Below are 26,963 nucleotides of genomic sequence, written 5' to 3'. Positions count from 1 at the left end.
TGTGGCTCACTTATATAATGTTTGTAGTCAGTTTTATTGGCTCTGCAGTAGTCAGGCATCTCCGGCTCTGCAAGATCACAGAGAATTTGTGCAGCCGATGAAATATGTTGCTCTGCTGTGAGGAGTCATAATGTTCAGGGTTACAGTACCTGCACTGAAATACATTATGGTCCGCTCACTGTTCTGCGGTGCTGGTGCGAGCACCCACACATTAGAGGGGAGCTGGAGAGAATAGGTCAGGTTAGCAGGTCAGGACTCATATTGCTCTTGAAATTAAGTGCACAAGAAGTAGTTCTTATGATCCTGACCTACCTGCACATTCACCACCTCCAACTCTAAAACATCGCAACTAAACCATACATGTACTGCTGGTGTACTTTAACGTGTGTCAAGGGTGAAATGCTGGCTGTGGTGAAAAAAAAAAGTTAACATGTTGCATGCAACTGGTCAGCAGTTGAATGTAATATAATGAGGGCACTTAATTAAGGTTTCCTTTCTTTTTTCAGAAATGTGCACAAGTGTTTTTCCAGTTGTTCTTATCAAGGGTCTCAGGATCGAAGACGTGTTAAAATCCTGCAGGACAAGCTTGTGCTTGGGGGCTACATAAGTAGACTTAGTTTTAGAATACTGAGTTTCATAATAGTCGATATAATACTAAAACTATTAGTGCTCAGTTGTGGTCAAAAATACGAAACATTCTCTGATCTTGTGCCTTCAATGTGATAGTTTCCTGCCTTTTTATGTTTTCTGTAAAACAAATTGAATTGTCTTTCTGAAAGATGATATAACATTTTTCACTATCTTCAGACATTTACTAAACTTATGGTTTCACTACTAAACATTTGAACAATTGTTTAATCTAGATATAATTAGGAGATTTAGGGCCACAGTCCATAATTTAAATCATTGATGAATCTGCAAATTATTTTCTTGCTTAATCGCTTAAAAAGTTAATGAGCTGGTTTGAGTATGAGTGAGCAGTTTTCGACTGTTTGTGGATAATTGTCTGAAGAAGTAAAGAGAACTCTTTATGATCCAGTGGAGATCTGAGGGCTCAGAGGTTAAATAGTAGTAATTATACATAATCTGAGAATGCAGCACTTATTGAACTTTGTCTTGAATGGACTACAGTTGTTGAAGAATGTGCTAATTTTTCAGCAAAGAATAAAAAGCTTGTCTAAATGTAGACTCAGTCCCCGCCTTCCCCTGTCCACCAGTCAAAGTGTCCTTGTAGAAGACTCTGATCCCGAAATTGCTCACCAAAAGTTGCTACAGATAAATTTGTCTGCCAATTTTCCAGAATTAAAGTAATGAACCTACTCAGAAGACTACAGAAATGTTGCACATGCAACTCTTTTACTGTGCTTTCGACCCAAAGAAACTCTATTTTAAGTGTGGTTCCTCATCTCCACTGAACACCAGACATAATATTCTGGCTCTGCAGAAATGTGACACACATCCTGAATCTAATTTCCTGCAATCTGCACACACAATGAAATAAGTTCTGCGCTGTTAATGTTCATAAAGCACAGTGTTCATATTCCTGCACACCATCATGTAGAGCCTTAATGCGTAAGGCGAGGCAGCGTCATACTGCAAATAAATGAGGTAATTTACAAAAATGTGTGTCCATTTCAGGAAAAGAAAATCTCATTACCTGAAGGTCATTCTGCATTATCTGTTGGAGATGATCTCCACTTGCCTACTGTCCTATTTGCAAGTTTTGTTTTAGTATATAATCCTACCAATTTATTATGATATTGTTTTTCATTAGTTCTGGGGGCTTTGAGCAGGTGGAGTGCTTTTCGTTTGGACGCATCATTTCAGAGCAAAACTCCCAAAGTGTTGGATAATGTGTGAGCCCCAGCACTTGGGTTATTATGAGAGAGTCTGTATTGCCTTTTGTTGTCAGATCAAATGTTAGTCACAAAAGCTTTGTATGAGAGAACAAGGCTTTTTTTTTTTATGCTTCCCATCCCGCCTGGTGCAAGCTCACAGGATTGCACAGGGCATTATTTGAAGTCTTGTGTGAACATAAAAGCATGCTCGTAAAAGTTCCCCGCAGTGAAAACGACCTAAATAAATACAGCCCGAGAATAATACCCTCCCCGAGTTCATCTAACCTTCCTCAAAATGAAGGCCGGGGTACAGGAGAGGGTGGAGGAGGCATTAGGGAGAGAATACCTGAGGATGTGATGGTTTGGAGTGGCCAGGCGCAGCCATTTGGTGGATGTTTTTGTCCAGAGTGCATTAAAGCAGCATGAGTGGCTGCATTTTTAGCAAGACTGCAGTCTGACCTCTGACTCTGGTGGTGTTACAGCCTTACTCCACACACCGGGAATGGAACTAATAACCCCCAACACCACAATCAGGCTGTCAGAGGGTATTTTTACATTTGAATGAAACAAAAGAATAAATCTTGTATATCTGTGTGTGTTTGCACGCTTGTGTGTGTGTGTGTGTGTGTGTGTGTGTGTGGTGAGCTTTTTGTTGCATGTGTTTTTCTTTTTGTTTGTTGATCTGAAAGCATCATTCATACTTTAGTAGACTCTCTGTTGCTATTGCAATAGTGGCAATCTCTTACATTGCTTTACAACCTGCCAGTTGTACTGCCAGCCTCCACCCTTCTGTCTGACAACAGCTTCGCTGCTCCTCTTTACTTCTCTTGCAGGTATTTGTTTCGGTTTATTTTACGGCCTCGTTCAACAGAATGCAAACTCAAATATCTGAAGAACTTGAAAAGGCTTCACAGAATCTCCTTTACTGTGCATTACATCGCACTTTTCTCTATATTTCAACATATATTTAAATGTTGCTTGAGCTTAACTCATTTACTTCAACGTATTATGTGGCTTGTAAAACATATTTAATTTTATGAATGTAGTATGCAGTACGCTATGCAGCTGCATTATATTGGGAAAAAATAGAATAAATGTCATATGTTGGCAGATACTCAATCTTAAAAGCCTCAGATCGGGATAAGGTCATTCTGGCAACAGTACCAAAACATTTGAAATGATCCAATAGTTTGATCCATTATGTAACTGGGGGCTGTGAAAGCTCTTCCTGCTTTGCTTCACACCGAAGTAAACCTTTATCCGTAGCAGAGTTTGTGCCCGCTGTTGTTCCCGTCCTGTTATAAATAACCACTTCTTCATAACCAACCGAGCTCCTTTGCACTCCACGCACAACAACGCACTACAGTTGTGTCAAGTCACTAAACTGTAGCTGATTTAGCTTTCATGCCTTAATTGCTGCAAACATTTGCCTTTGACTGGAGTTTAATGATGCTAATTGCTGTTTGGTGAAATAAAACAAAAAGCTCTTGCGGGGTTTTTGTTCTCACTGACGATCTGAGGTTGGAGTGTGTTGTTTTCATTTATTGTCTCATAATGTGGGCGTTGTGAAGCCCTTTGAGACTGTAACTGTGATTAAGCACTATGCAAATAAACCTGACTTATCGGGAGTAGATGCCTTTAAAGCACCCCGTGTTTATATCGTTCACTGTATCGGCTTTTATTCATGTAAAAGCTTGTCAGGATGACTCCTGAGAGTTGTGTTGAAAGTCTATTTTTATTCAGAGGCAAAAAAAAAAAAAACCTTCCTCGCTTACGTGCTCTCACTCACTCTCCGGCCTGTTTTTTTTTTTATTTTTTAATCAGCATTGTCTTTTTGTCACATGCTGAGCTCGCCATCTGCTGCTACCGGAGCCTTGTCAACGTCCTTAAAAAGTCATTGCTGTATTCTTAATTATCTTCATTTAATCACCTCTCCTCTTCAGGGAAATGAAAGGTTATGGGAAAATGAGCCCACACAGGGAATTTGTCAAAAGTGCAGCAGAATACTGTATGTGAGTATGTACAGGCGTGGATGGCACAGGAAGTCCTGGTGTCCTTATGCCATGTGTTTCAGGATTTACTGTTTTTAAAGCATTTTAGCTGAAATGATCGCTGCTCCATCACTCAGTGTCCTCACTGCCGTCTCCTCTGTCTTCCTGTATGCATTTCTTCTGCTCTTCCTGAGTGTCACGTCTTGTTTGTGCGTTTTTGGACTGTGTTAGATTATAAATCCCAGTGCAAGTTTGACGACTTGCGTATCTCATCATAAGTGAGTGAGCTTGAGTGTGACAAAGTCCAGCGAATTCAAACAGAGCCCGCAGACCCAAATGTATCAGAATGCACTTTTACTTCTATTGTTTAAGTTTCTGTTTTAAGCACAGAGAAGCACAGACGAGTGAATAAGGCATAGAGAGCTAGAAGATCATTGCATGCTTGCAGTGCTTAAAATTAAAATGGATTTGGTTGCAGCCAAATCTGTTGGCTGATTTACATGTTGTGCTTTCAAGTGCCTTGTTCTTCATTGCTCTCCAGGATAACGCATAGAAATGTTTCTTAATGTGAGGCGCGCTTCAGTAGAACAACATCCTTTGTTTGTGCCTTCCCAGCACATCACTGTTGAAAACTGAGTTTTATGGCATGACAGCTCCTGTCTTCTGCCACTCCCACTTGTTAGCTTAAGGGAAAGATGATGGCTTGGGTTAGAATAAGTATTTTGTTAAGGACAGTGGAGTCATAATCACACATCAGCATTACTTGGTAGTGTGTGATTATAAATCAACAGACTTGCTGTCAAGGATTTCTTGTGTTGTATGTAGAATGAATGCAGAATTTAAGAAAAATCTGAAAAATTGGAGTTTGGGCCAGGAAACCCTCCAGGTTAGCAAGAAATCTGCAGCTCAGCGTCAGCCCTGTGTGGGCACACCTGTCCTTGGACAGTTTATGTGGTTTTAGATGTAACATAAGGATTTAATGAGAATGAATTAAAGTGAGAATGATTTGATGGAGGACAGGATTTGGAGTTTTGTCATCTATTTTTTCCTCCCAGTGAAAAGTATTTTCAATGTGTAACATGTTCTGCAGGATGTCCTCATCTATTCAGATCTGGTAGCAACAAGTGCAGCCTCTGAATTCTGAATTATTCTGTATTCAAATATGCTACTTACATTGCCATATGAGTAATCTTTGACCACTCACCCTCTACCTGCCACATCACCTTCCTCTCTCCTCCACCCTCTTCCTCCTCTGCAGCCATTGACTGTCAGTGAAGTCTCATTTTCTCTTCAGAGACATGTGAACCAGATCAGAGCAGAGATGTGGCGTGAAGAGGTGATCATCATCAAACCGAATAGTGTGGCAGAGACACCGCTCTGCCTTTCCTGTCCTCGTTTTGGGTGTGAGAGTAAGCCTTGTTAGCATTCATGTGTTGCGTTCCCAGTCTCTCACACGCAGCAACGTCCTCCATTATTGAGCAGTTGTAAATGCTTTGAAGTTCCGCTGTTTGGGGAATTTTTGTTCCAAAACAGGGTAGGAGTGGGAACGTGGGGCTTTGAAAGGCAGAAATCTCTGCTGCTGGCCCAGTAATTGTGTCGTATTGATCAACATCCCTTTTCCCTTTATTTCTCTTCTGCTCTGTGTTTATTTTACTGGATGGTTAAAGTGATTCTGCAAACAGAACAGACTTGCAGTGAAGCAAATAAAGGCAGAGCTGTAGCAGTGACCACCATCAGCCTGCTCTGCTCCGTCATTGAAAATGAGGTCAAGGTGGCGGAGAATCTAATTGATGCTCAGCTCGACCCCACCAACTCCCCTGGGATGGTACACAAGAGCAGCACCACCACATGGTTACACCACAGGCTCAGCCTCGCATCTCATTAGCATTTGACCGTGTGGGCAAAGCAGCTTCAGCTAATGCATTTAATAGTGAGAATATATTCGGTGTAATTTAATTAATCTGTTAGTGTGTCTGTGGCCAGATAACATTCAAACCATTTCACTGCAGCAGAATCAAAGCAAAAGCAGAGCATATTGTTTAAAGGCTGGTTTATTTTTTATCGAGAGAAGAAGCCAGTTTTTGACATGTCTCATATTAAACATGAAGCATCTGTTCAGCGAAACTCATCACAGAAGAACTTCAGCAGTCTTCTTTAGATAAATATGACTGAATGACTGTGATATGACACATGGTGACAGGAAATGTATACCAGCAGCAAGAAGTTTCCTCAGTAAGTAAAAATAAATCCTGTACGCATCAGGTCAGATGATCGTTTGAGCTTAAAATAACCCCTAAGAACACAAGCTGCATGAACACTTGAACATAATTTGCATTTTGGACAACCGTGATACATTAGCCACTAATAGCATAACACAGCTGAACTGTCAGTGTTCATGTTATGTTGTAGGCACCGGAATAAAAAGATAATTTCTCTGGACTTGCTGCATAGATTTTAATCTTTTTGAAAAAAAAACAAAACAAAAACTGTCCATTGTGAGTCTGACAGGGTTGTTTTGTTTTGTTTTGTTTTGTTTTGTTTTGTTTTGTTTTGTTTTGTTTTGTTTTTTAATGGGTACCAACCGAATTCCATTAGCACTACCAAGTACTGATTCATGTTAAATCCAATTGCCAATGTTCAGTACCTGAGAGGCATCTAGGTGAGAGAGAAGCAGAGCGAGACTACGTCACCCCTGAAGCTTGTTCAAGTCACAGTGAGTCAGGGCGATGGTGAGCAGAAAGTGATCACAAGTGTGCTTACACGTATCGAAATTCAGATAGCTGCAATATTTGTGATGTGACATGCAAAGCTGGCTGGGGTGACATGTCTTATGCCTGGTAGAACACAAAGTATGTCTAAAAGCTGAAGAGTGCACCGCATTTGAGAGCTGAAAGTCAAGTCCCCCACTGCACCTACAGCTAAAATTAGCATGCCTGCAGCCAGAGAGGCATCAACATCTTCATCTTCATTTTCAAGTGATTGATTGGCTAGTTGGATAAGTTGCTGTTGGAGATAACTGGGCTTATTTCACTGTCTTGTTTTGTTAGCTTAGCATTTTTACTAGCAATGGCTGCATCCAAATTTCCTTCCCAACACGGTGTTTATACCGTGTTCCACCTTGTTATGCAAATGATGTGTCAGTAGGATTTCAGTGCACTTGGTTTTTACTTTTTCAGTAAGGGCATGATGGGTAGAAAGGGAGAAAAAGTCATGGTGTAATATGTAAAAACGACATCAGCATAATGATCTGCAACACAGTGTTGTAGGTGTAAACAGCACGTGAGATGAACTAATCTAATTGTATATGAATTGCATATTATTTATGGAGAAATATACAGTATGCAAGCACTGCAATAGTGACGGCGACGAGAACAAGGACATAATCACATGTGCTTCCTCTGAGACACAGGACAGTGGTCTTACACTATGTCCTGGTGACGGACTGTGACAAGCTGGTGGCTGCAGGAACGGGTTTGGGAGGGTGTTACTTTGTTTGGTGTGTAAAATGTTCTTAACAATGCTGAAATGTTGAAGTTTGGACTTATTTTTTTACAACTGAAATCCCGTTTTTGTTATTACAGAGGGAGCAAAGTGCCAATAAAAGGTCCCGTTGGGTACTTTGAATTGAATTCCCAAAAGCGATACCAGTATCCATTCAAATGTGATGATACCCGACCCCAGAGTCCACCAGTGTCATAGGAGCGGAGTGCTGAATCAGTGGAGGGAAGTCCTTTAAGCTGTTGAAATTTGCAGCAGCAGATTTAGAGCTGCAGATAACAGTGATTTTAATTACTGATTAATCTGTAGATTATTTTTTATTATTTACTGTTTAGTCTACAAAATGTCAGAAAATGCTAGAAGAAATGTCAAGTTGATGTTTTAAAATTTCTTCTTTCGTTAGAATAACAAAATCCAAATATATTTAATTAGCAGTGATATAAAACAGAGCAAATCCTCCACAGATTGTAGACAAATGTTTCAACACTAAGTGGATTCATTTAATTTAATTTATTCTTCACAATTCTTGCCTGGGGCCTTTTTTACGGTTGGGGCTCCTTAATTCCTGCTAAGGTAAATATTAATGATACAGTGCAAAATAATATTTTAGAAAACAGTGCTGTTTGCTGTTTCAACTGTGACCCTGCGCACAAAGCCAGCGAAGACGTGGTTTTCCAAATCTGTGTGTGGAAGAATTTGACTGGCCTGCACAGAGCGCTGACCTTAACCTCATCCAACACCTCTGGGAAGAACTAGAAGGCCATCCTGAACCTGTTGGAGCCAAAATATATTTCCCAAATCTTTTTTCATTTCCTGTGTTTTATGTCCACTGTAGTTTCATGGATATTGAGAAAACATGTCCGGAATGTTTGGGATTAATAATTTTGAAATGTGAAGCACAATGGTTAGAAATCTGACATTTGAGATTATCATTTTAACCCTGATAATGCAGCCCAACATTTTAAGCATTTGGATGACGTTTACTCTGAGCTGCTTAGAATAAGCTTTAAATCCTGGATCACCCACGTTATAGGCAATAAAACATCCAAATGCAAAGGTCAAAGCAAATTCACTACGGCAACAAAAATGTGTATGTGTATGAATAAGTGAGGGTCAAGACAATTTTTTTATTTGTTTTTCTTCCAGTGAGACTGATCGAGAGGCCAGCAGTCAAAAGACGTTTGACTGCATGAGGAGGCCGAGTGACGGGACCCTGGTCCTCACCTAGACCCCTCCCACGACCCTCCCCCTCCCCCTCCCTGCTGCCTGGACATGGTGAGCATGTGTCTGCTTGTCTGTTTGTTTATGTTGTGGCTTTTTGGCCATTAGTAGACTCCAAACTAAGTCATAGATGTTGACTACCTTTTTACACCCATAAGACAATAAGAGGTAAAAAATACAGCGAGATGTTTTTTTACTTGATCATGCTGGTGATTGTGTATTCCTGACCGTTGAAAATATTTGTGTTTTGGCTGATGAGGCTACACAAACTGTGCAGCTTCTTTTTGAAATCATTATCTTTATTTGCAAGCTGCTTTAGTTTAGAGTGCACTGGCAGTATAGTTAATGTGTCAGCAGGATAAGCAGTGTCGTGCTGAAACACCTCCTTCTACTGCGTTGAAACACTTGATGAGCATTAGGTAGGGATGTCCCGATCACGTTTTTTTGCCCGAGTTTGATTTTGAGTATCTGCTGATACCGAGTCCCGATCCGATACTTCTATAAAACATTATGAAACGAACTAAGAGCAAAGAATAAGATCCAGGATGTCCCTTATTTTGATTTTTGATTTTTTTACCAATGGCTCTTATATTAACATGTAACACTTATGCACAATTGTGCATGCATGCAGTGTATTGTAAACTTCTATGAGGTAGCTTGAATTACAGTCTCAAGTCAGAACAGAACACAGAAATAAAATAAAATTTTCTTCCCATTAGGAATAGTGCAACATTAAGTAAGGGATAATGCTGGACGAGGTGTCCATTATCAGAAATGAATGGACGACGCAGAGGCGTGAACAGTCCGACGCAAGCGTCCGACGCGAATGAATGGACTTCGCTTTCATTTCTGATAATGGACACCTCGAAGGGCATTATCCCGCTTATATCATGGTCACTTACGAAAGAAATAAATATTGAATCAATTATTAATACGTTAATGTTGTTTTTTTCCGTTAAAATCGTAAGTTTTTCACAAGAAGCGGCTGAGTGGACTATTTAATATCTCTCGTTGTGACGCGTTGCCAAGGTAACCAGCTCTGGCCACAGAACCTGCAGCTCGGTTGGCCGCAGCTGTTATATTAGGCCTAATCAGTGGAGGAAAGTGAGATGATTGCTTAACGTTATGTTACGTGATACAAAGTAAAATTTCAGAAGGCAAGTGCACCTCTTACCGCTTGTGTGTGTCCTCTACTGTCTTGCCGTTGTGATAAATAAACTGTGAAACAACGTATGTTAAAGTTCCCACCTCTCGAGATCCAGATTTTGCATATCTCACAGTTTGCAACTGCATTGTTCTCGTCGTTCACTTTGAAATATTTCCGCACAGCGGACATAATAGCAGCATATCACACGTCTGTCACAGACACGGACCCAGCCTGTAAACGTTGGTAGTTAATAAATACTATTTTATTCTCATTTATTTTTAATCACTAGCCCATATATTGTAAATGTGATTAAAAATAGCAATAAATATACATATATATATATATTATTTATCCGATACCTGATCGGGACATAACGTCCGATCCGATCGAGTCTGCAGTCACGGATCAGGACAACCCTAACCCTATTAGGTCCCATTCACATATATGTGTGTTACACCACAGCAGACGGTCCTCCAAAGATTTGATTGACAAGTAAGTTTTGACACATGATTTGACAGTGTACAAGGTCTGAAATATCCCAACCCAGTTTGACTTAAACCTTCCGTCACCTCAAGGAGACGATTACAAACATACTTGATGCTTTTATTACCTCACAGAATGACAGGAATTAAGGAGATCGATGAAACAAAGGTCACTGATAAAAGTTATTAACTTGTGCGCACATGATCCATATCTTTTCACAGAGGTATAATAACTTGTTTGCACGGTTTAAAAATATCACCTTTAGGGGCTTAAGGAGCTCCGTAGTTTTCTCTCTCAACAAATCTGATCATCCACAAAGATCAGAAGCTGTTCAGGGATTTCTGGCACAGCTACATCCAAGGTCTACGAAGGAGGGAAAGGTCTGAAGAGATGAAAACTCCAGCAACACTGGTGGTGTAAAGAACAACTTTATTGTGAGACCAACACATTTCAACTTGTGGCCTTCATCAGGATCATCAGATAACAAACTCATGTGTTACCAGTGCTAATGTAATGATGATTCTGATGAAGGTCTCACAATAGAGTTGTTCTTAATAGTACAAATGTGGCTGGAGTTTTTATCAAGAGTCAGTCAGATTAATTGGTTGTTGTCAGTATTAAAACAGTAGTTGTGAAACCTTGTGTTTGACGATACAGTACAAAAGATTGTCAATTGTCCAAGCTGGTTATCAAAATATCACCAAAACGCTGTAGTCATAACAGCAAAGGTGTTTATTTGCTTCAGTGTAAGGGATTTGGAGCCATTAGCTTTTGAAAAAGAAAAAAAAAGACAATGTCTGCTTTACATTTTCTTGTAGAGAGCAAATGAATATTTGGGAATCCACTGAAATGGCATTTTCTTTTTCCATATGTCACGGTCTGTTATTCACCGGCACGCAGATGGAGATCAGTATTTTTTTCTTTTCTTTTTTTTAAGAAAAATACGCAAAGAAAATGATATTTGTGTCATCTTTGTATGTGCCTTTTATCTCTTGAGAGATAAAGCAAAGAGAAGAAAATGTTAAAGGAATGATTTCTGATGTGTGTGATGTGTTTAAGTAAACAGCATGCACTGACAAACCCTGCAATGCAATTAATTAAAGCAGTGAATGTCGTTATCTTCTCATTTCAGTGCGAGCCTGAACTACCAGCTGTCTTGTAGGTAACAAATAAAAGAATCCGGCCTGATGCCGGGCCGGGCTGGGATCCAGAATCAGTGCTGAGGCCATGAAAGTCTTAATCTTTGATTTAGATCTCATTAATGTTTGTGTGTACGTTGCTGTGTTATGGTTGTTGACGCTGCCCACACTTGCTGCTACACAGCCTCAAATGCCCCTGGCAGTTGAGCGAGAGATTAGCTAGGTCGTGATGAATGACCCTCGCAACTCCAGCACAAGCCCCAGAGACTTGTGGCCATGAATTATTAAAGCACCATCATAAATAACTCACCGTAATGAGGGCGTGCTTACACGCTGCGGGCTGGGAGAGGGGGAGGAGAGGAAAAAAGGGGGAAAGAGAGGATCAGAGATGAAGGGGAAGGGATGATTGAGAGGGATAGCAGTTTGACCTTGGATTGAAAGCCCATTGTGATGCATTCAGGCTTGTAAAAATGAGCACCGCGCTAATTTTGTACATCAGCCCTTTTTTTTTTTCGCTCTCCTTGGAGAGAGGACCCGTATCCCTAAGTACATGTTGTAAATGTTAATGTTAAGTAACGGCAGCCTGTATCTAGGCCACTCAGAGATTGGCAGCAGCACAGGTTGCTTCAGGTGTCGCTGTCATCGCGCAGACTGACGAGCGTTTCTGACACCGAAAACAAGTTCCTGCATTTGCACCAGAATGTTTGAGGCGGAAGTTGAGGAAAACAACACCAGGCGTTGAATTTAAAAACACTGTGTTCACGTTAAGAGGAATGTGTTTTGCTCTGGTTTTCGTCTGCTTCCTCCAGGAAGTTAACAAGGTTCTCTGTGATTACCGGAGCCAGCGTGGCTTTGATGGCTTTTAACCATAAAACCAGTTTCTGATTAAATGATGTGGTTTTAGGTTTATTTATAAGTACAAATGTTTTTTTTTCTAACTGCAACTTTGATTGTTTCTTACTTAGTCCAAAAATGTTTGATACTGTAGAGAAATTCTTTTACTTTAATGTAACAAAGCATCAGGCTGTTTTCACTTATTAAATCAGTACATGCTCACTGACTGTTTAACAATCATCAACTTACCCCTGGATGACATTTGTACTGATTAATGATAACGATGAGGCAAATAGACCATCTCAAAGGTCACAAGTTGTGAAGGCCATAGGTTGGATTCCAACAGAAGCCCATTTAGATCCATCAGCAGACGTGTTTCCTCGCCGGATGTCCTTGAGCTTCCCTCCGAACCTCCACCTGCTCAGCTGAAATGAAAACATGTCGAAAATGAAAATGATAATGTCTCTCTTTCCCCTCGCTTGAACCCAGAGGTCGTTCCGGTCGTTTGCGAACGATGACCGCCATGTCATGGCCAAGCACGCCAGCGTCTATCCGGCCCCAGAGGAGCTGGAGGCCGTCCAGGCACTGGTGTCCACCGTGGAGGGAGCGCTCAAGAAAGTCTCTGATTGGATGGATGGCCTCAACAAATCCTCAGGGAAGACCTCCATCAATAATGAGATTGGGGACGATGCAGTGGAGAGAGATGCTGCTGAAACAAAGTACGTCCCGCTGCGTGTGCTCTTATTTTAGGGTTGTTTAATGTTTTTACTGCGATGATTAGTACTTTCATAAAGTTCTGTGTTACATTGAACGCTGAGTGTGTTTCCAGAGCTGAAGAGAAATTCATGCTTGCTCTTGTTGTTTTTGTCCCTTCGGTTTCCTCAGCACAGTGCCTGATTGTTTCCTTCGTAAAACATGTGTTGTGCTATAAATCTTCATCGGGTGGATACGTGTGATGATTGGATGATTAAACGAGCTCAACAAACACTCATAAATTCTCAACATTTGGCTCGTGGCCTAAACATCCACACAGAGGTTTTGTATGAACAAAGCATCTAGAATGTAGATGAAGATCCAGTGCGGAGCTGATTTCATACAAATAATTTGATCTGGACAGAAAAAGGAAATTATATTGTTGATGTGAAGGAGTAAATAAAGTCAGCAACGTTATCATAGCAAATTCATTTACATCCAGTCAGTTCACCCAGAGTCTAAGAAATATATATACTGCTTTGAGCATCTGTTTACTTGTGAGGGTGCACAAGGGGCCACGTTATGTACATTTTGTCTTCTGCCCATGTCCCTGAGGGTCAACAAAGACATCCATAAGCAGGCCAAAATGATGGCACAGACTGTACCCATGGACCTCATACAAGAGCTTAGTTTGACACCAGTGAACGTTCATGTGCTACACAGTGATGTGACGACCCTTCCTTCTTTTTTGGTTTCCTTGGTTTACGTTGTTGCTCCTGCCCCATCCGACCAATGAGTGAAGGAAATGTCCTCACATGGCTTGTTGTGCTGCATTTTGGCTCACTTAGATTTTTCTCTTTGTTTAAGAAACTGAACCAAGAGGGAAATGCACCAAGTTCACAAGCTATACTTGTGAAAACACCCTTGCACTTTTTTTAGTTAAATTTCCAATTGATATTTCTGATTACAGAGTTTCCTTGCTGGGATTCAGCTGAGGGGTACGTCCTGTCATTAATATGCAGGTTTCCTGATGGGACAGAACTTGATGAGTTAACCTTCACATGACGACCCTGATGAAGAATCTGAACTTTTCCTTTAGTAGTTGAGAAATAGTGAGATGGAATAGTTACATTTACCGCATTTACTTTTCCGTTCACCGCAGTGAGTCCTGAGGACCAGGCTCTATTTGTCTGTTTTCACCTCTGTATGCCTGTGAGAGGCTCTGACCCTGGCTGTCATCCATCTGTCCTCAGGCCGGATGGAACGCCAGTGCTGTGTGGGGTGACGCGTGTTGGTCTGGTGGCCAAAGGCCTGCTCATCAAAGGGGACATGGACCTGGAACTGGTGCTGATGTGCAGGGAGAAACCCACCAAACTGCTGCTGTACACTATCAGCGCCAACCTCCCACTGCAGATCCAGGTACACTCAGCCACACCTCCAGCACTGCAGTGTTCAGCACGGTGCATCCAAAATGAGCCATGAAAGCACAGCTGAGGAAACAACCTTGGGGTGGGGAGGCTTTAAAAAAGCATCTTTGTGATCAGAGTTTCAGTGGAAACACTTGTCCACAGAGAACAACCGCAAGTTCTTTCTTCTTCATAAAAGAGTGTGTCTGGTGACATTGAAGAAGAGATACGCTGACAGCCCTGAAGTGAAGCACGACATGATAATAATGATGATAATAATAATACTAATAATAATAATAATAATTAATTATATAAATGGTACAGGGATTTGCAAAGACATAGGATAGACAGTATATCAGATACAGTATTTAATTAGATAATACATACAGTAATACGTTCAGAATGTAGTATTAGATGCACATTGCAACATTAAATTTGATCATAAAAATGCAAAATGTACGAATTGACTCAGACTGTGCAGTGTTGTTTCTGTATATTTTTGCATGCATATAGCAGAAATACCAGAGGGTAAGAGGAAGGGTAAGACATCCCCTGTCAGCTGTGATGTGTGGCTGCATGTTCATCAGTGATGGGTGATAAGGGAAACAAATGTGAAATTCTGAGATTTGATTACATTGTTAAACAACACAACAACACTACATTTTTACACATTTTAGTCATATATGTCTCTGTTCTTTGACATGGATTTTAGAATCATAATGATATTAAGTGCATGAGAGGACAACAGGGCATTATACCAACATGCTTTAGACAGAGAACAGATTAAATAGAGCTCAGTTTAAAGCATTTAGTGCATTGAGATCTTCCTGAAACTCCAAATAGTTTTTAGAATATTTAATTTGACAAGAATGCAAAAGGAAGCTTGCAGGGTTACACACCTTTAACTAATGTCTGTCTGAACAAAATGAGCAGGAGGCTGAATGAAAGGAAAGGATGTGACCACAAAGGGAGAGGTAATATATGTAAACACATCGGCTCATACCAGCTGAATACCAATGACACAGAGTGGCATGGACTACAGCCACAGAATTATCCACTCAACTTCAGTTTAAATATTGACCACCTCCATTTCACCAAGGATCTAAATCTGTGTCCCTCTCAATCTGCCGCTCCTAGTCATGATAATAATAAGAATAATAATGATAATAGTATTATTCAGCTTTCATACAAGGAATGCAGCTCAAAGTGCTTTATAAGAAAGAAATGAAATGCACTCAGTGAAAAGCAAAGTAGTTAGCTGGGAGTCATCATAAAGAGCTGCTATTACTCCAGTTTCAGAGTAAAGAGCGCACTCTTGATATTTAAGATCAGCATTAGATTTATTAGCTTTAGTCATGAGAGGAAAACCATTGCAAAAATACCAGTGATGCCAACTATTGCGTCCCCAAGAAAACAATCACAAATATATTGTTTGATTGATATTTCAACCCACACTAATTAAAAAATATCAACTCAATAAGTATTCCTCAAAGTCCTCATCTGACCCTCTAATCCAGACTCATTTGCGTGACAGCAGAACAAGTTTAAATCATTAACAGCACAAACCAGTAAAGAAAATCCTGAATGGAGCAAAACAATCTTCTGTCCCCAGAATAATGATGTATTACAGAGGTGTTTTGAGGTGAAATGAATAATTTCTCAGGGAGAATTTTTTTTTATTTTTATTCTTAAGCCAGATAGAAAGATTAGTTTTAGTCAGTAGGAGAAGGGGATGCAGAGGAGATGATTCGAAGTGGATATGATATGAACAGGAAGTGGCCTGAGCTACTGAGACTCTTCTTGATTTATGTCTGCCATTCTGTCTCCGTGAGATGTTTAAAGCCCAGACTGCAGTTTAATCTTCACACCCCAACTTCTGACCACTAGGACTCTCTCTATGTCAATTGGATATGACGCATTCCAGCAACCCTGAGCTTTGTGTGTTTTTACCATCCCAAATTGTTGGGATGGGATAGAGTTGTACAAATAATTTTATCAGAAGATCTGTACCCTTCAAATGGGTTTAGACAAAGTTCCCCCTCCCCCATGCATCTGCTGGCTAACAAAGCAGTGCTGACGTACACGGAGCCTAAATGTGCTTCCTGTGCCCCCTTCTCAGTTAATTACCTGCCATAGCTGCCGTGCGTGCTTCATCATCAATGGAGGAAACCATTTGAGGCTCTCATTTCCTGGGCCAAACTGGGAGAGATTGACAAGCAGAGGGGATGATGGATAGGGTCATTTCTCACCGAGACGAGATAGAGAGAATGCACTTGAAAACATGCCACTGAAGGTAACACGAATCTTGAGGAAAAACAAGATAGTTTGGCGTGCTGGGAATTGGCTGGCTATAACAACGGGGTGGAAACTCTGAATGAAATGTGGAGGAAAGCCGCATTGCAAACACAACAGTTTGTGCCATTTGCTGCTCTGATCGGCCTATTTTATATCTACAAAAAATGTAGTTTAAAGTCAGATTGTGTTGTTTTTACTTGTTTTCCCGGCACCTAAATATCATTATTTTGTATGAATATCGTAAATTCCTGCATAAGAGTCAGTATCCAAACAATAGAATTCTGTCAGCACCATCAGTATCGCGAAAATAAAACATACTTAAGTTTTTAAAAATTGGCCTCATTTCATGAAAATCTTGGGGATTCTAACTTTAAGACACTGTCAGTGAACCCAGTACTACTGTGTCTGTTTCAAATTAAAATCCTACCATGAAAGGGAGGAAATATTCCCTTTGAACCCATTGAAGGCTTTTATTGTGAAATATCTGTGCACGAAGTGTTACATTTCATTGAGCAAGCAAAGTAGAAGCAATTGTGAGCAAAGACAAAGCAGCAGAACAGTGAGTGACTGAGAGGACTCTGATGGAGTCAGTGCAGTGGAAATGCAAATTATCCTGAATTAATTAAGACAACAAGTAAACACGGAGGAAATGTTGCGTTTCCATTAACAACAAAAACCATAAACTGCAAATTGCTGAGAGAAGATTGGAAAACAGGGAGATTTTTAACTAAACAATGATGAAATATACTTTCGAAACAAGCAACATGAAGAAAAAAGGCCTTTTCAGTTCTCCTATTCAAGTGATGTTTTTTGTCATTAAGCTGCAGGTGACTTTTACACCTGTTTCTACAACCTTTGTGAGAAGAGTCACGATGCTCATGAGAAACCTTGATTAGTGACCTCACAATGAAACTCCTCATAAATTTGTCATCAAGTCTGACAGTCCTTAAAATGACAGGACATTCAGTTGGGACACTGGTGTGAACACACACACTGTAGCAAAAGCATTTTGCTGGATTTTCATTTATACATGGATGAAAGTTGAAGAGCTAAGGAGGGAGAAAACTGGATTAATCATGTGATTGTATGAGGGAATCTTTAATTTGATGGCATTCAGTTCATATGTATAAAAGTTATACAGAGATGTTACAAGTCTGACTGGTTCTAGCCTGTTTCAAATAAAGGCCTGGTTATCTCTGTAGTTGAGGTAAATCGAGTGTAGTTATTGAAATGTATTTGAGAATGGCTTTACAAAAGTGTTTTAGTTGTAGTCCAGTGATTCTGCACATTTAGGGACCTTGTTCAGAGAACTTGTTCGAAACATATTGTCCAACAAAGTAGAACAGCAGAGTCTTGTTCTTTACAGACAACAGGAGTCAATGTTGCGACTGTGATATTCGATTTTTAATTAATCGTGCAGCCCTGCCTTGCAGACAATGACGGAGGACAAATATGAGGTGCAGTCGTGCGTGCCTGACGCAGCCATCCGGGTCTGCAGCACCAAAGACCCCCAACTCACGCTGAAGATCACCCTCTCCTCCTTAGCCATGAGGGAAGAACACAGCACCACAGAAGAAGGTATTGACCCACCCCCCCACCCCCCATGCCTCCTGCTGGGAAGGACACTTTCCCTGTTTTTATTGACCTTTTTGTGACAAAAGACTGAGAGAGAGTAGAGGGGTGAGGAAGAGGGGGCAGGGTCATACTGCAATGTAAGGGTATAAAAGTACTATGACACCTGAGCTTGATATGGGAGATAATCTGGGCAAAATTGGGAAGGATGATACACTGAGAGGGCTGAAAGCTGAGAGGCAAACAGGGGGAAAAGGAGAAGGGATGATATGGATCTGGGTCAAGTGTGGTGGAAATAGCAGATGGCTGGTGCAGGATGATTTCCGCAGGGGATATGTTGGGTTGGGATTGGTGGAAAAGGAGATGTCTGTCTCAGGTGTCCTCTTGTATCATCCTGCATGTGATGAGAAAGGATTCAGAAATCCAAAAGTCAGAGTGGGAAAGTTATTCCTTTTTGGGCAGACATGTTAAAAACAGACAGAAATAGATATATTTTAAGGAATCAGTCCCTGTTCAAGTGAAGTAATCCCTCACACCAACAAGACAATTCACCTCAGCAGTTTTATAAAAATCACTGCAATTGACAAACATCAATGAGAAACCTGAGTGTCCTTTCTGTCCAGTGTCTTAAGTCAAGAGCTGATGTGCAGCATCGGTGCTTGTTTGTTTTCTCCCACAAATGGGAATGATATTAAAAATGAATGAAAGGCAAGTGAAAAGTGAAGAGCTGCCATTATGGAACAGCGAGTCTGATTGTGGTCCCGCTCTCAGAGGGAAAGATGGAGTCGAGCCATCACGAAAGGTAGAAAAATGGATTGTGCCAAACAGGAGAGAGCGGTTCCAGAGCACAGCTGTCGAGTGCAGAGTCACATCAAGGAGAAAAGCATTTTTCCTTCAGGTTCAACATCCCGTCTGCACAAACAAGGACAGTGTTTTGTTTTTCTCATCCAAGTTTGTTTTAGTGTGAAACCCCATAAACCCCTCTGTCACTCCTGCACACACACAAACAAGAGCAGAACTGATGATCCCAACTGTTTCCTACGCTTGAAAAAAGTGGAATTTGGATAGGTTATTAAGATTTCAGCCTTAGGGCTTCTTCTAGATGGTTCCCTGAAGAATCCCTTTATTTAGGGTTTATGAACTCTCTTTTTGTCAAGATCAAGAGCTAATAAATCTCTTATTGAATCTTTTATTTCTTCTTCCTCTTTTTTAGCAGCAAAGAGGATTTTACATTCAGGTAGTAAAGTTAAGAGAAACTCTTATTGACCGGTGTGCCTGAACAAAGAAATATTGCACATTTTAATAACTTTATTGACAATATTTTAGGCCTTGTACCTTTATCAGGTTAAATACATGCATATATTGAGCCCCTGTCTGTGCTACTTAACATCTCGTATATGACGGTTCTTCAAGGAACCCACTCAGGAATATTTTTTTTCCGGTGAGTAACCCGTAACTCGCCTCCTTTGGCTCTTAGCTGACCCCTGGTTTTTAGAGTATACCTCCTGTAGCTGGCCTCTGCTCACTGACTGTTGGTTTTGTTGCCGTAGCTCCGCAGGTCAGCGCGCTGTGTGGATTGACACTTCTCTGCGGCCCCGCTGCTGATGAGGCGCCCCCCCCACCCAGCAGCAGGAAACCCCGGGTACAAGGGGCTTCCCCGACAACCAAATCAAACCAACCCACTCACTCTCTGCCTCAGACATGCTCCTCTACCCCCTCCTCCCCCCTTCCTCTGTTGACTGGACTTCTCTCTGGGTCACCATGAAATTCTGGTCCATGTCTACTACCGAGCACATAGACTAAAAGGACAAAATGAGTACTTTAACCACCAGCCCATGTCCAGATCTTTGCTTATTTCCTTTAATGCAGGGGCTGACCCCTCTCTGTTGGTCAATTGTTAAATTATTTATTGGCTCAGAATGACATCCCATAATTTCATGTTGTAAAAATGGTCTTAATTGAATTAATCTGATGTCCTGGTCACTAATCAAAATTCCCCTAAGCTGATGTCAGGGAGAATTTAGTGGGGGTTGTCCTTATCTGTATGTGGTCTTGACCAGTGAGTGATGGTTCCTTCATGGCCTGTCTCTGGGAAACTGCGCCCACAATTCATCTGCATACCAGACAACAAAAAAGAAAGAAAAAGATTTAAGGTTATTAATTACACTTAGATAACAACACATAAATACTTCCAGTATACTTCCAAATACTAAAAAATTCCAGGTCTTTCACAAAAGAGCTGGAAAAATCAAATCATTATTTCTATGGAGTCTTGAGTGTGCCGCAGGAATAATTCTGCAATAGTTCTGTTGCTGCTGTGAATTGCATCTAATTTAGTTTGTAGGTGGCCCCTGTGTTTAAATGAAAGCGAATCATCTCCAAATGAAAGCTAATCAGAAAATGGAAATCAAATGTCAAAGTGAGAAAGAAAGTAACTGTGAGGTGGAATGTGATAGCAGGCAGTAAATGCAACTAAGTGAGCAAACTAGTCCTGAAACAATCAACATTATTAGTATTAACAACAGTAGATTAACGTAGCAGTAGAAAAATGAGTCATTATCATTTATATTTATATACAATGTACAAAGTGAAATGTGCCAAACGTGTTATTGTGTTATTGTGTTAGCATAACTAATGGAAGTCCAGTATTAATGATAAGTGATGTTTTGGCTGGTCATTAGGGCCCGCTCTGGGTATCAGGCTGTGGTGTCAGAAACATTCTCTAACCCCTCACCTGATGTACCTCAAAGCTGCCTTTGAAATCCGTCTCTCACTCAAGCAAAGGATGGATAGTCAGCCGCTGGACCACGACTGCGTCTCTGCTGAGGCAGTTCATTATTTGATCAGTCGATGGAAAGAAAAGTGAATCCTCAACAGTCAATTATCAGTCTTTTCAAATGAAAAATGGCAAAAATTCACTGATTCCAGCTTCTCAGATGTGATCATTTCTGCTTTTCCGTTGTATATCATTGCAAATTCAGTGTCTTTGGGTTTTAGACTGATGGTAGACAAAGAATGTGACATTATAGTGATATGAAGAAGCCTTTTTGGGTTGTAGAAAATTGATATTTGTTGTTTTTGGTAAGTGGACTGCATTTGTGTAGTGTTTTTCTGGTCGATTGACCACTCAAGACGCTTTACAACACATGCCACATTCACGCACACACTCACACACCAATGGTGCAGCCATCAGGAGCAATTTTGGGTTCAGTATCTTGCCCAACAACAATTCTCCATACAGCCCAGGATCAAAGCACGGAGCCACAGCCGGCCTGGATTTATCACTATTTTCTGACATGTTAAGGAACGCTCAATTGATTAATAAGAAAAAAATTATGTAATCATCATTAATAACAAAAAGGTTATTTGCAGCTCTAAAATATTAAGTGCTATTGTTAAATCATTTACTACAGCAACTTACTACAGCACATTTCATTTTAAAATCTGTTTTTACTTTCAATTCTTAAATAAATTCATCAGTTTGATAATTGATTAGAATTTTAACACTGAAATGGGCATTATTCATATATTCCTGTGGCATACTTGAGACTCCTGAGAGAGACTCGACTACTGCTAGAGAACGGTATTATGGAATGACGGTTTGAATGTTCATTGTATTAAAAAGTTTGAGGTATAACAGCAGAAGAGAAATGCTTCACCTTACATGGTCGTGAGCGCATCTTTATATAGCATCAGTCCCTTAACCCTGACATCATGAGGGCCACAGAACAGCATGGTCCTAAGTGATCCTGAGAAGCACTTCTGCACTTTTTAGTAACTTTAGTTTCTTGCCTCAAAGTATTTTTTAAGAAGGAAAAGCAATTTAATGGCTTTTTGTCAGGTTTCACTTCAGTTCCCTGTTTCATTTGTTTTGAGGTGTCCAGGTGCACCGAGCAAGCAAAACTGAGAGTGTGCACCTAAAAGTGCTGGATTAAAAAAAGTTTACTCTTCCATCATACTTTAACCCACCGTGCCATGAGCTGCAGATTTCCTGTCAGAGTGGTGCATTACCCAGAAGTCCCAGGGCAGAACATGAAGGTCCTCAGTCCTTGGTCTTGGAGGAGTGACACGGGACAAACCCTGTGTCTCTTATCAGCTCCTTCGTTTGTCTTCCACCTCCTCCATCCTGTTCAGCTTTCACTACAGTCTCTACAGCAACAGACTGCTAAACCACACACATCGCTCCTCAGCTCACATTACAGCTGATGAATCGCACGCAGACGGATAAATTGGAATTCGAATACTGCGTATATTTGGAATTAGAGACTACTGTGTAACCTCCTCCCTACGAGCAGGAGCTTTTTAGAACGTTCTGTGTCAGCATTACTGTCAGCTTTGTAGAAAATAGCCGTGATTTAATCTCTGCCGGCTATCGCTCATTGGGAGAGATCTTTGAACCATAATGAGACTGATTCCAGTGTGATGGGACATTTATCAAGATTTAATACGCTTCAGGTTGCAGAGATGTCACTATCTTAGATTTCCTGGATGAGCTCATTGATAACTTGTGAGCCTTCACGCCTGAGCTCTGCAGTGTGGTCTGCAGTCTGTTCCCCCTTTTGTCCGTCTGCTTGACTGTCCCACAGTGGGCACCCCTTAGCTGCTCCCGAGAACAAACAGCCTTCACTTTCTTTCCAGGGTGGCGTTCTCACTCTCAGATGTTTATGTTGTCGTTGTCATCTGCTGTCACTCTTCTTCTGCTGTCGTTCTCCCATGGCTCGGCCTCCAGTCATGGCAGGAGAGCTCCCCACAGGAACCCGGTGTGGAGAGACTGATTCAGTCATACATAAACATCTGACCGACCCCGCAAGAGTGAAAATACTAGCATGGCGCCCCAGAAAACTGCAGAGCAAGCTGCCTTTTTAAAGCAGGGTGGCTTTTTTTTCTTCAAATAGAATAGCTAATGTGTCTGCACTGTTCCCTGCCTGTCCCCAATCTCAGCCATTCCTGAGCCAGTATTTCACAATCCACCAAATGTCTCCCTGTTCCAAAGTGTTATTTTAATCTTTAATCTGGCTTTTGGTCCTGAGTCGTTGCCATGCTCTCATTTTCGTCCTGCGCCATAATTGATAACACACTAATCTGGCGTGTTCCATCGCCTTCAGCCACTGATCTGCATCTAGAGTGAGACTCCGGCCGGGCAGCAAGACGCATGCGCTCACGTCTACTCCGGTTCCTCCTGTCAGTGTTATGAAAGATCCTGCCTTGTGCATGAGAAACCCCGCTCTCCCAGAAAATCACAGAATCTCTCAAATTTCCCCTCTCTTAGCTCATTCGGTCAGATCAGTGGGTTTGCCTAATAATTAGCTGTCCAACCCTGCTGCCTGTGTGTCTGTGTGTGAGCTTACGAGGTCAGTGTGGTCACGCTCAGTCTGTCCTGTCTCATCCTGTCCCTCTCTCCAGAGGAGGACGATCAGGAAGACAAAAAGGAGAAGCAGGAGGACAAGGAGGAGGAGGATGTCCTGGACAGGCAGAAGTGCCAGGCTGCGCTGGCTTCTCTCCGACACTCGAAATGGTTTCAGGTGAGAACAGCTTAGCTGATGACACAGAGTGTCTTTACACACTGGCAGCCAGTCTTACCCTGAATATTCAACCCTGTCTCTAAAAAGTACAGTTTGTATGCTTGAATGTGCAACAGCAAATATGTTTTGAAGGAAATATAATGGCACAGAGATTTGGAAGGACATCCGTGCCATTTCTCAGCCTTCAAGGAATTTCTTCAAATTTTGCCCAAACATTCACTTGTCTCAGGGATGAACTAATTACATGTTGGTAGTCAAAGGTCACTGTGACCTCACGTCCGTTCCATTCTTGTGAACGTGATCCCTCAGGAACACCTGGAGGGAGAGTCTCTCCATCTGGCACCATCGTACACCTGGACTCAAGGATGGACTGTTTAGAATTTGGTCACTGTGACCACACACAACACATTTTAGACCACAACTCAAGAATCCATCCACTAATTATGGTAAAATTTCACACAAATGTCTCACATGATGACATTCTATATCCAAAAGGTCAAAGGTCAGCTTCATTGCGACATCTTAATGTTCTGCAGAAACACTTTTCTGGCCATTATTCAACACCATAACTCAGAAACAGAAGGAAAGATTGTGACCATATTTCATGTCTGGTCAGATAATTAATTGGTGACTCTAATCTTGGGTGTCCACCTTCAAACTGCCCTGAGTGTACAGATCTTCTGTGCTGCTGGGTTGAAGATGAGTGTGAAGCATCCATGTTTTATAGTTTGTAGCATTGTTGCAGCAACATCCATATTTGAAGCATTGTAATCCTCCACATTGCTTCTGCTGATATCGAGCACTTGTTTAGAGAAATATTAGAGACAGAATAGGCAGCATGGAAACAGAAATGTTATTTTTCAGTGCCAGTAGAAGAGCATGGCAGAATGAGTTGTTACTGTGAAGGTCGTGAGGAGATTCTTCAGCAAATCAAGTTTCAGATGAGCTGCAACTCAGCCGACCTGACTGAACTGAGAGTTCTTCCACTCCTCAGGAGGCAAGAGGGAGACGAGAGTCAAGGTCAGGTGAAGCAGTGAACAGCCTCCCTCAGGGAAGGAGAGCTGAATGCCAAGTGTTATTAGAGTGAAGGGCTGCACTGTGCACTGAAGGTGAAGCAGTTCACGGAGGATTCTCTTTCATGTATTCACACAGGGCTAATGTGAGCCGCGGACTGATCTATAAAGCAGCACATACAATTAGTGACGTTCATCTTATCCGCCATCCACAATGTCTGGAAGGTTTAAAAGAAAGTACCTCTATAAAATGACTGACTTTATTGTTGTGAATAGTCATTCTGTGCAAATTGAAAGTCTCAATAATCTCCAGTGTAATTTGCTATTCACACGTTCTTCAAATATTTTAGCTTCGGTAGAACATTGAGAGGAGGTTTGTAAAGCATTTTTGGAGCCAAGAATTGTAAAATCATTGCATCTTATTTTCCAGAGAGTTCAGCAGGTTTTATTATTATCATCACATATGTATTCATTTATTTGTCATCATTTATTATCCAAGCATTATAGTTCAACAGAATTTGCAAAACACAATTCTGTTTCACGTGTATTATGACGGAGTTACTCTCCAAGTCTTTTGTTTGTTTCTGTCATCCAGCAAACCACCTCTGTTATTAAGAAATATCAGACAATGAAGAGGGATCAATGCGTGCCTTTAAGAGTCACCTGCGTTTAACTCTGAAAAAAACTGCAGTGATGTTGGAGTTGTTTGACCAAGCTAAATGTATCTGTGTCTAATTTCACTGTCAAAAGCTGCTCATTGTGAAATCTTCCATGTTCTAGTCTTGTTATCAGTATTTTATGCTGAAAAGAAAGATTTTGCATAGGGTATCGCTTTGGCTACTCCAGAGTGCATGTTTATACCCCCCAGAGGCTAAACTTAATAGAATTTCTACCAGCAGATAAAGTTGTCACAGAATTGAACATTATCAAGCTAAATATCAAAGTCAGTCTCTCACAATGGTGTCAGCGGCATATTGACATTTCAGGGGTTGTGAAAATGCCTCCGCGGGCACTGAATCTCACATCGCCAAGCCTGGGAAGTGTCATAGACACGTACTCTTGGATTTGTGCTGCTCAGCTAGACTGCTGTCTTGTTGAGATGCTCCTCATGCTGTCACTAAGTTTTGTCTGTCTGTCCCCTCAGGCCAGAGTCACAGATCTTAAGTCCTGCGTCATCGTCTTGAGGATTTTCAGAGACATGTGCAACAGACTGCCCGGGTGGCAGCCTCTCAAGGGATGGGTAGGTGACAGCCACCGAAACAGAATGACTTGTAGTACAAGGTTCATGAAGATCTCACGTTCAGAAGAAGATAGACAGGAATTGCATAACTTTGCCTGGTGTGCATGTGCAGAATGTGTAGTAAACTCTGTGTCTCAGGCCCAGAAGCATGACTGTAATAGAATGAGTTTAATCTTTGTTGAGTGTCCTCTCTGTCTCTCTGCAGCCTCTGGAGCTGATCTGTGAAAAGGCCATAGCCACCTGCAACCGGCCACTGGGTCCAGGTGAGGCCCTGCGTCGCGTCATGGAGTGCATCGCCTCAGGGATTCTCCTGCCAGGTCAGTGGTCAGTCCTTCACAGCAACCTCCGAGCTCTGTTTGTTGTCTGCATTTGCACTTTCTCCCTCTCATCTGAGCTCCAGCGTCTAACACCGTTTACGAACCCTGGGTGTGCTGCCCATAAAGAAATGCTGTGAATTGTCAAGTGAGACTTAAAAGCAGCACATATGAAATTAACAGGACAACAGACGCAGAGTTGAGCATTAACAAGAGCAGCAAAAAAGCATTGATGTTCCTCAGTAACGAAACAGAGCAACAAAGAGAGGAAAAAGTAACAGAAGTTCCAGATAAGTTTTAAAATCACTGTCTGAGCAGTCACTGACAGAGTAAAATCACTTTGATGTGGAAAAGCTCTGTGCTGTCAGTTTGGGGAACAAGTTGTTTATGGCTAGAAGACATAGACTGGACAAATAAAATCATTTAAAATCATATTTGGTAATTGACCTTGAACACGTTCTGGTAAATTGTCAGATAAATCAAGAAGAGGTGGCAGAGCTTTGCACAGCAAGGTGAACTTCTGACCTCCCCAAGCTGAGACCAACGAAAAGCTCTACGCTGCCTGGCAGACATGGGTGTCAGTTCCCACCTTTAAAAATAGGCGATGGTGTGCTTCACTTATCAGAGCACTGTAGTGTTCAGGCTCCATCTGAAAGCTTATATGTTTGCATGTTCTTCCCGTGCATGCATGGGTTCTCTCCGGGTACTCCGGCTTCCTCCCACAGACCAAAAACATGCTCATTGGGTTAATTGGTGT

General features: G+C 41.3%; 1 protein-coding gene across 2 annotated transcripts in view; it reads left to right on the top strand.

Annotated features, from left to right (window-relative positions):
- Positions 1-26,963, top strand: part of LOC139332433 (spermatid perinuclear RNA-binding protein-like) — a 76,224-nt gene that overhangs the window by 22,351 nt on the left and 26,910 nt on the right. For both annotated transcript variants that reach the window (XM_070964394.1, XM_070964395.1), the window contains exons 2-8: positions 8,474-8,602; positions 12,641-12,870; positions 14,098-14,263; positions 17,979-18,123; positions 23,521-23,639; positions 25,797-25,892; positions 26,098-26,209. In XM_070964394.1, coding sequence (XP_070820495.1) covers positions 8,600-8,602; positions 12,641-12,870; positions 14,098-14,263; positions 17,979-18,123; positions 23,521-23,639; positions 25,797-25,892; positions 26,098-26,209 — 871 coding nt within the window. In that variant the 5' untranslated portion in view covers positions 8,474-8,599. The remainder of the gene's footprint in view (positions 1-8,473; positions 8,603-12,640; positions 12,871-14,097; positions 14,264-17,978; positions 18,124-23,520; positions 23,640-25,796; positions 25,893-26,097; positions 26,210-26,963) is intronic.

This window comes from Chaetodon trifascialis, chromosome 6 (genome assembly GCF_039877785.1).
Source record: "Chaetodon trifascialis isolate fChaTrf1 chromosome 6, fChaTrf1.hap1, whole genome shotgun sequence".
Classification (NCBI taxonomy): Eukaryota; Metazoa; Chordata; class Actinopteri; order Chaetodontiformes; family Chaetodontidae; genus Chaetodon; species Chaetodon trifascialis.
The sequence above is the reverse complement of the archived record's forward strand: the minus strand, read 5'-3'. Positions and strand labels throughout refer to the sequence as shown.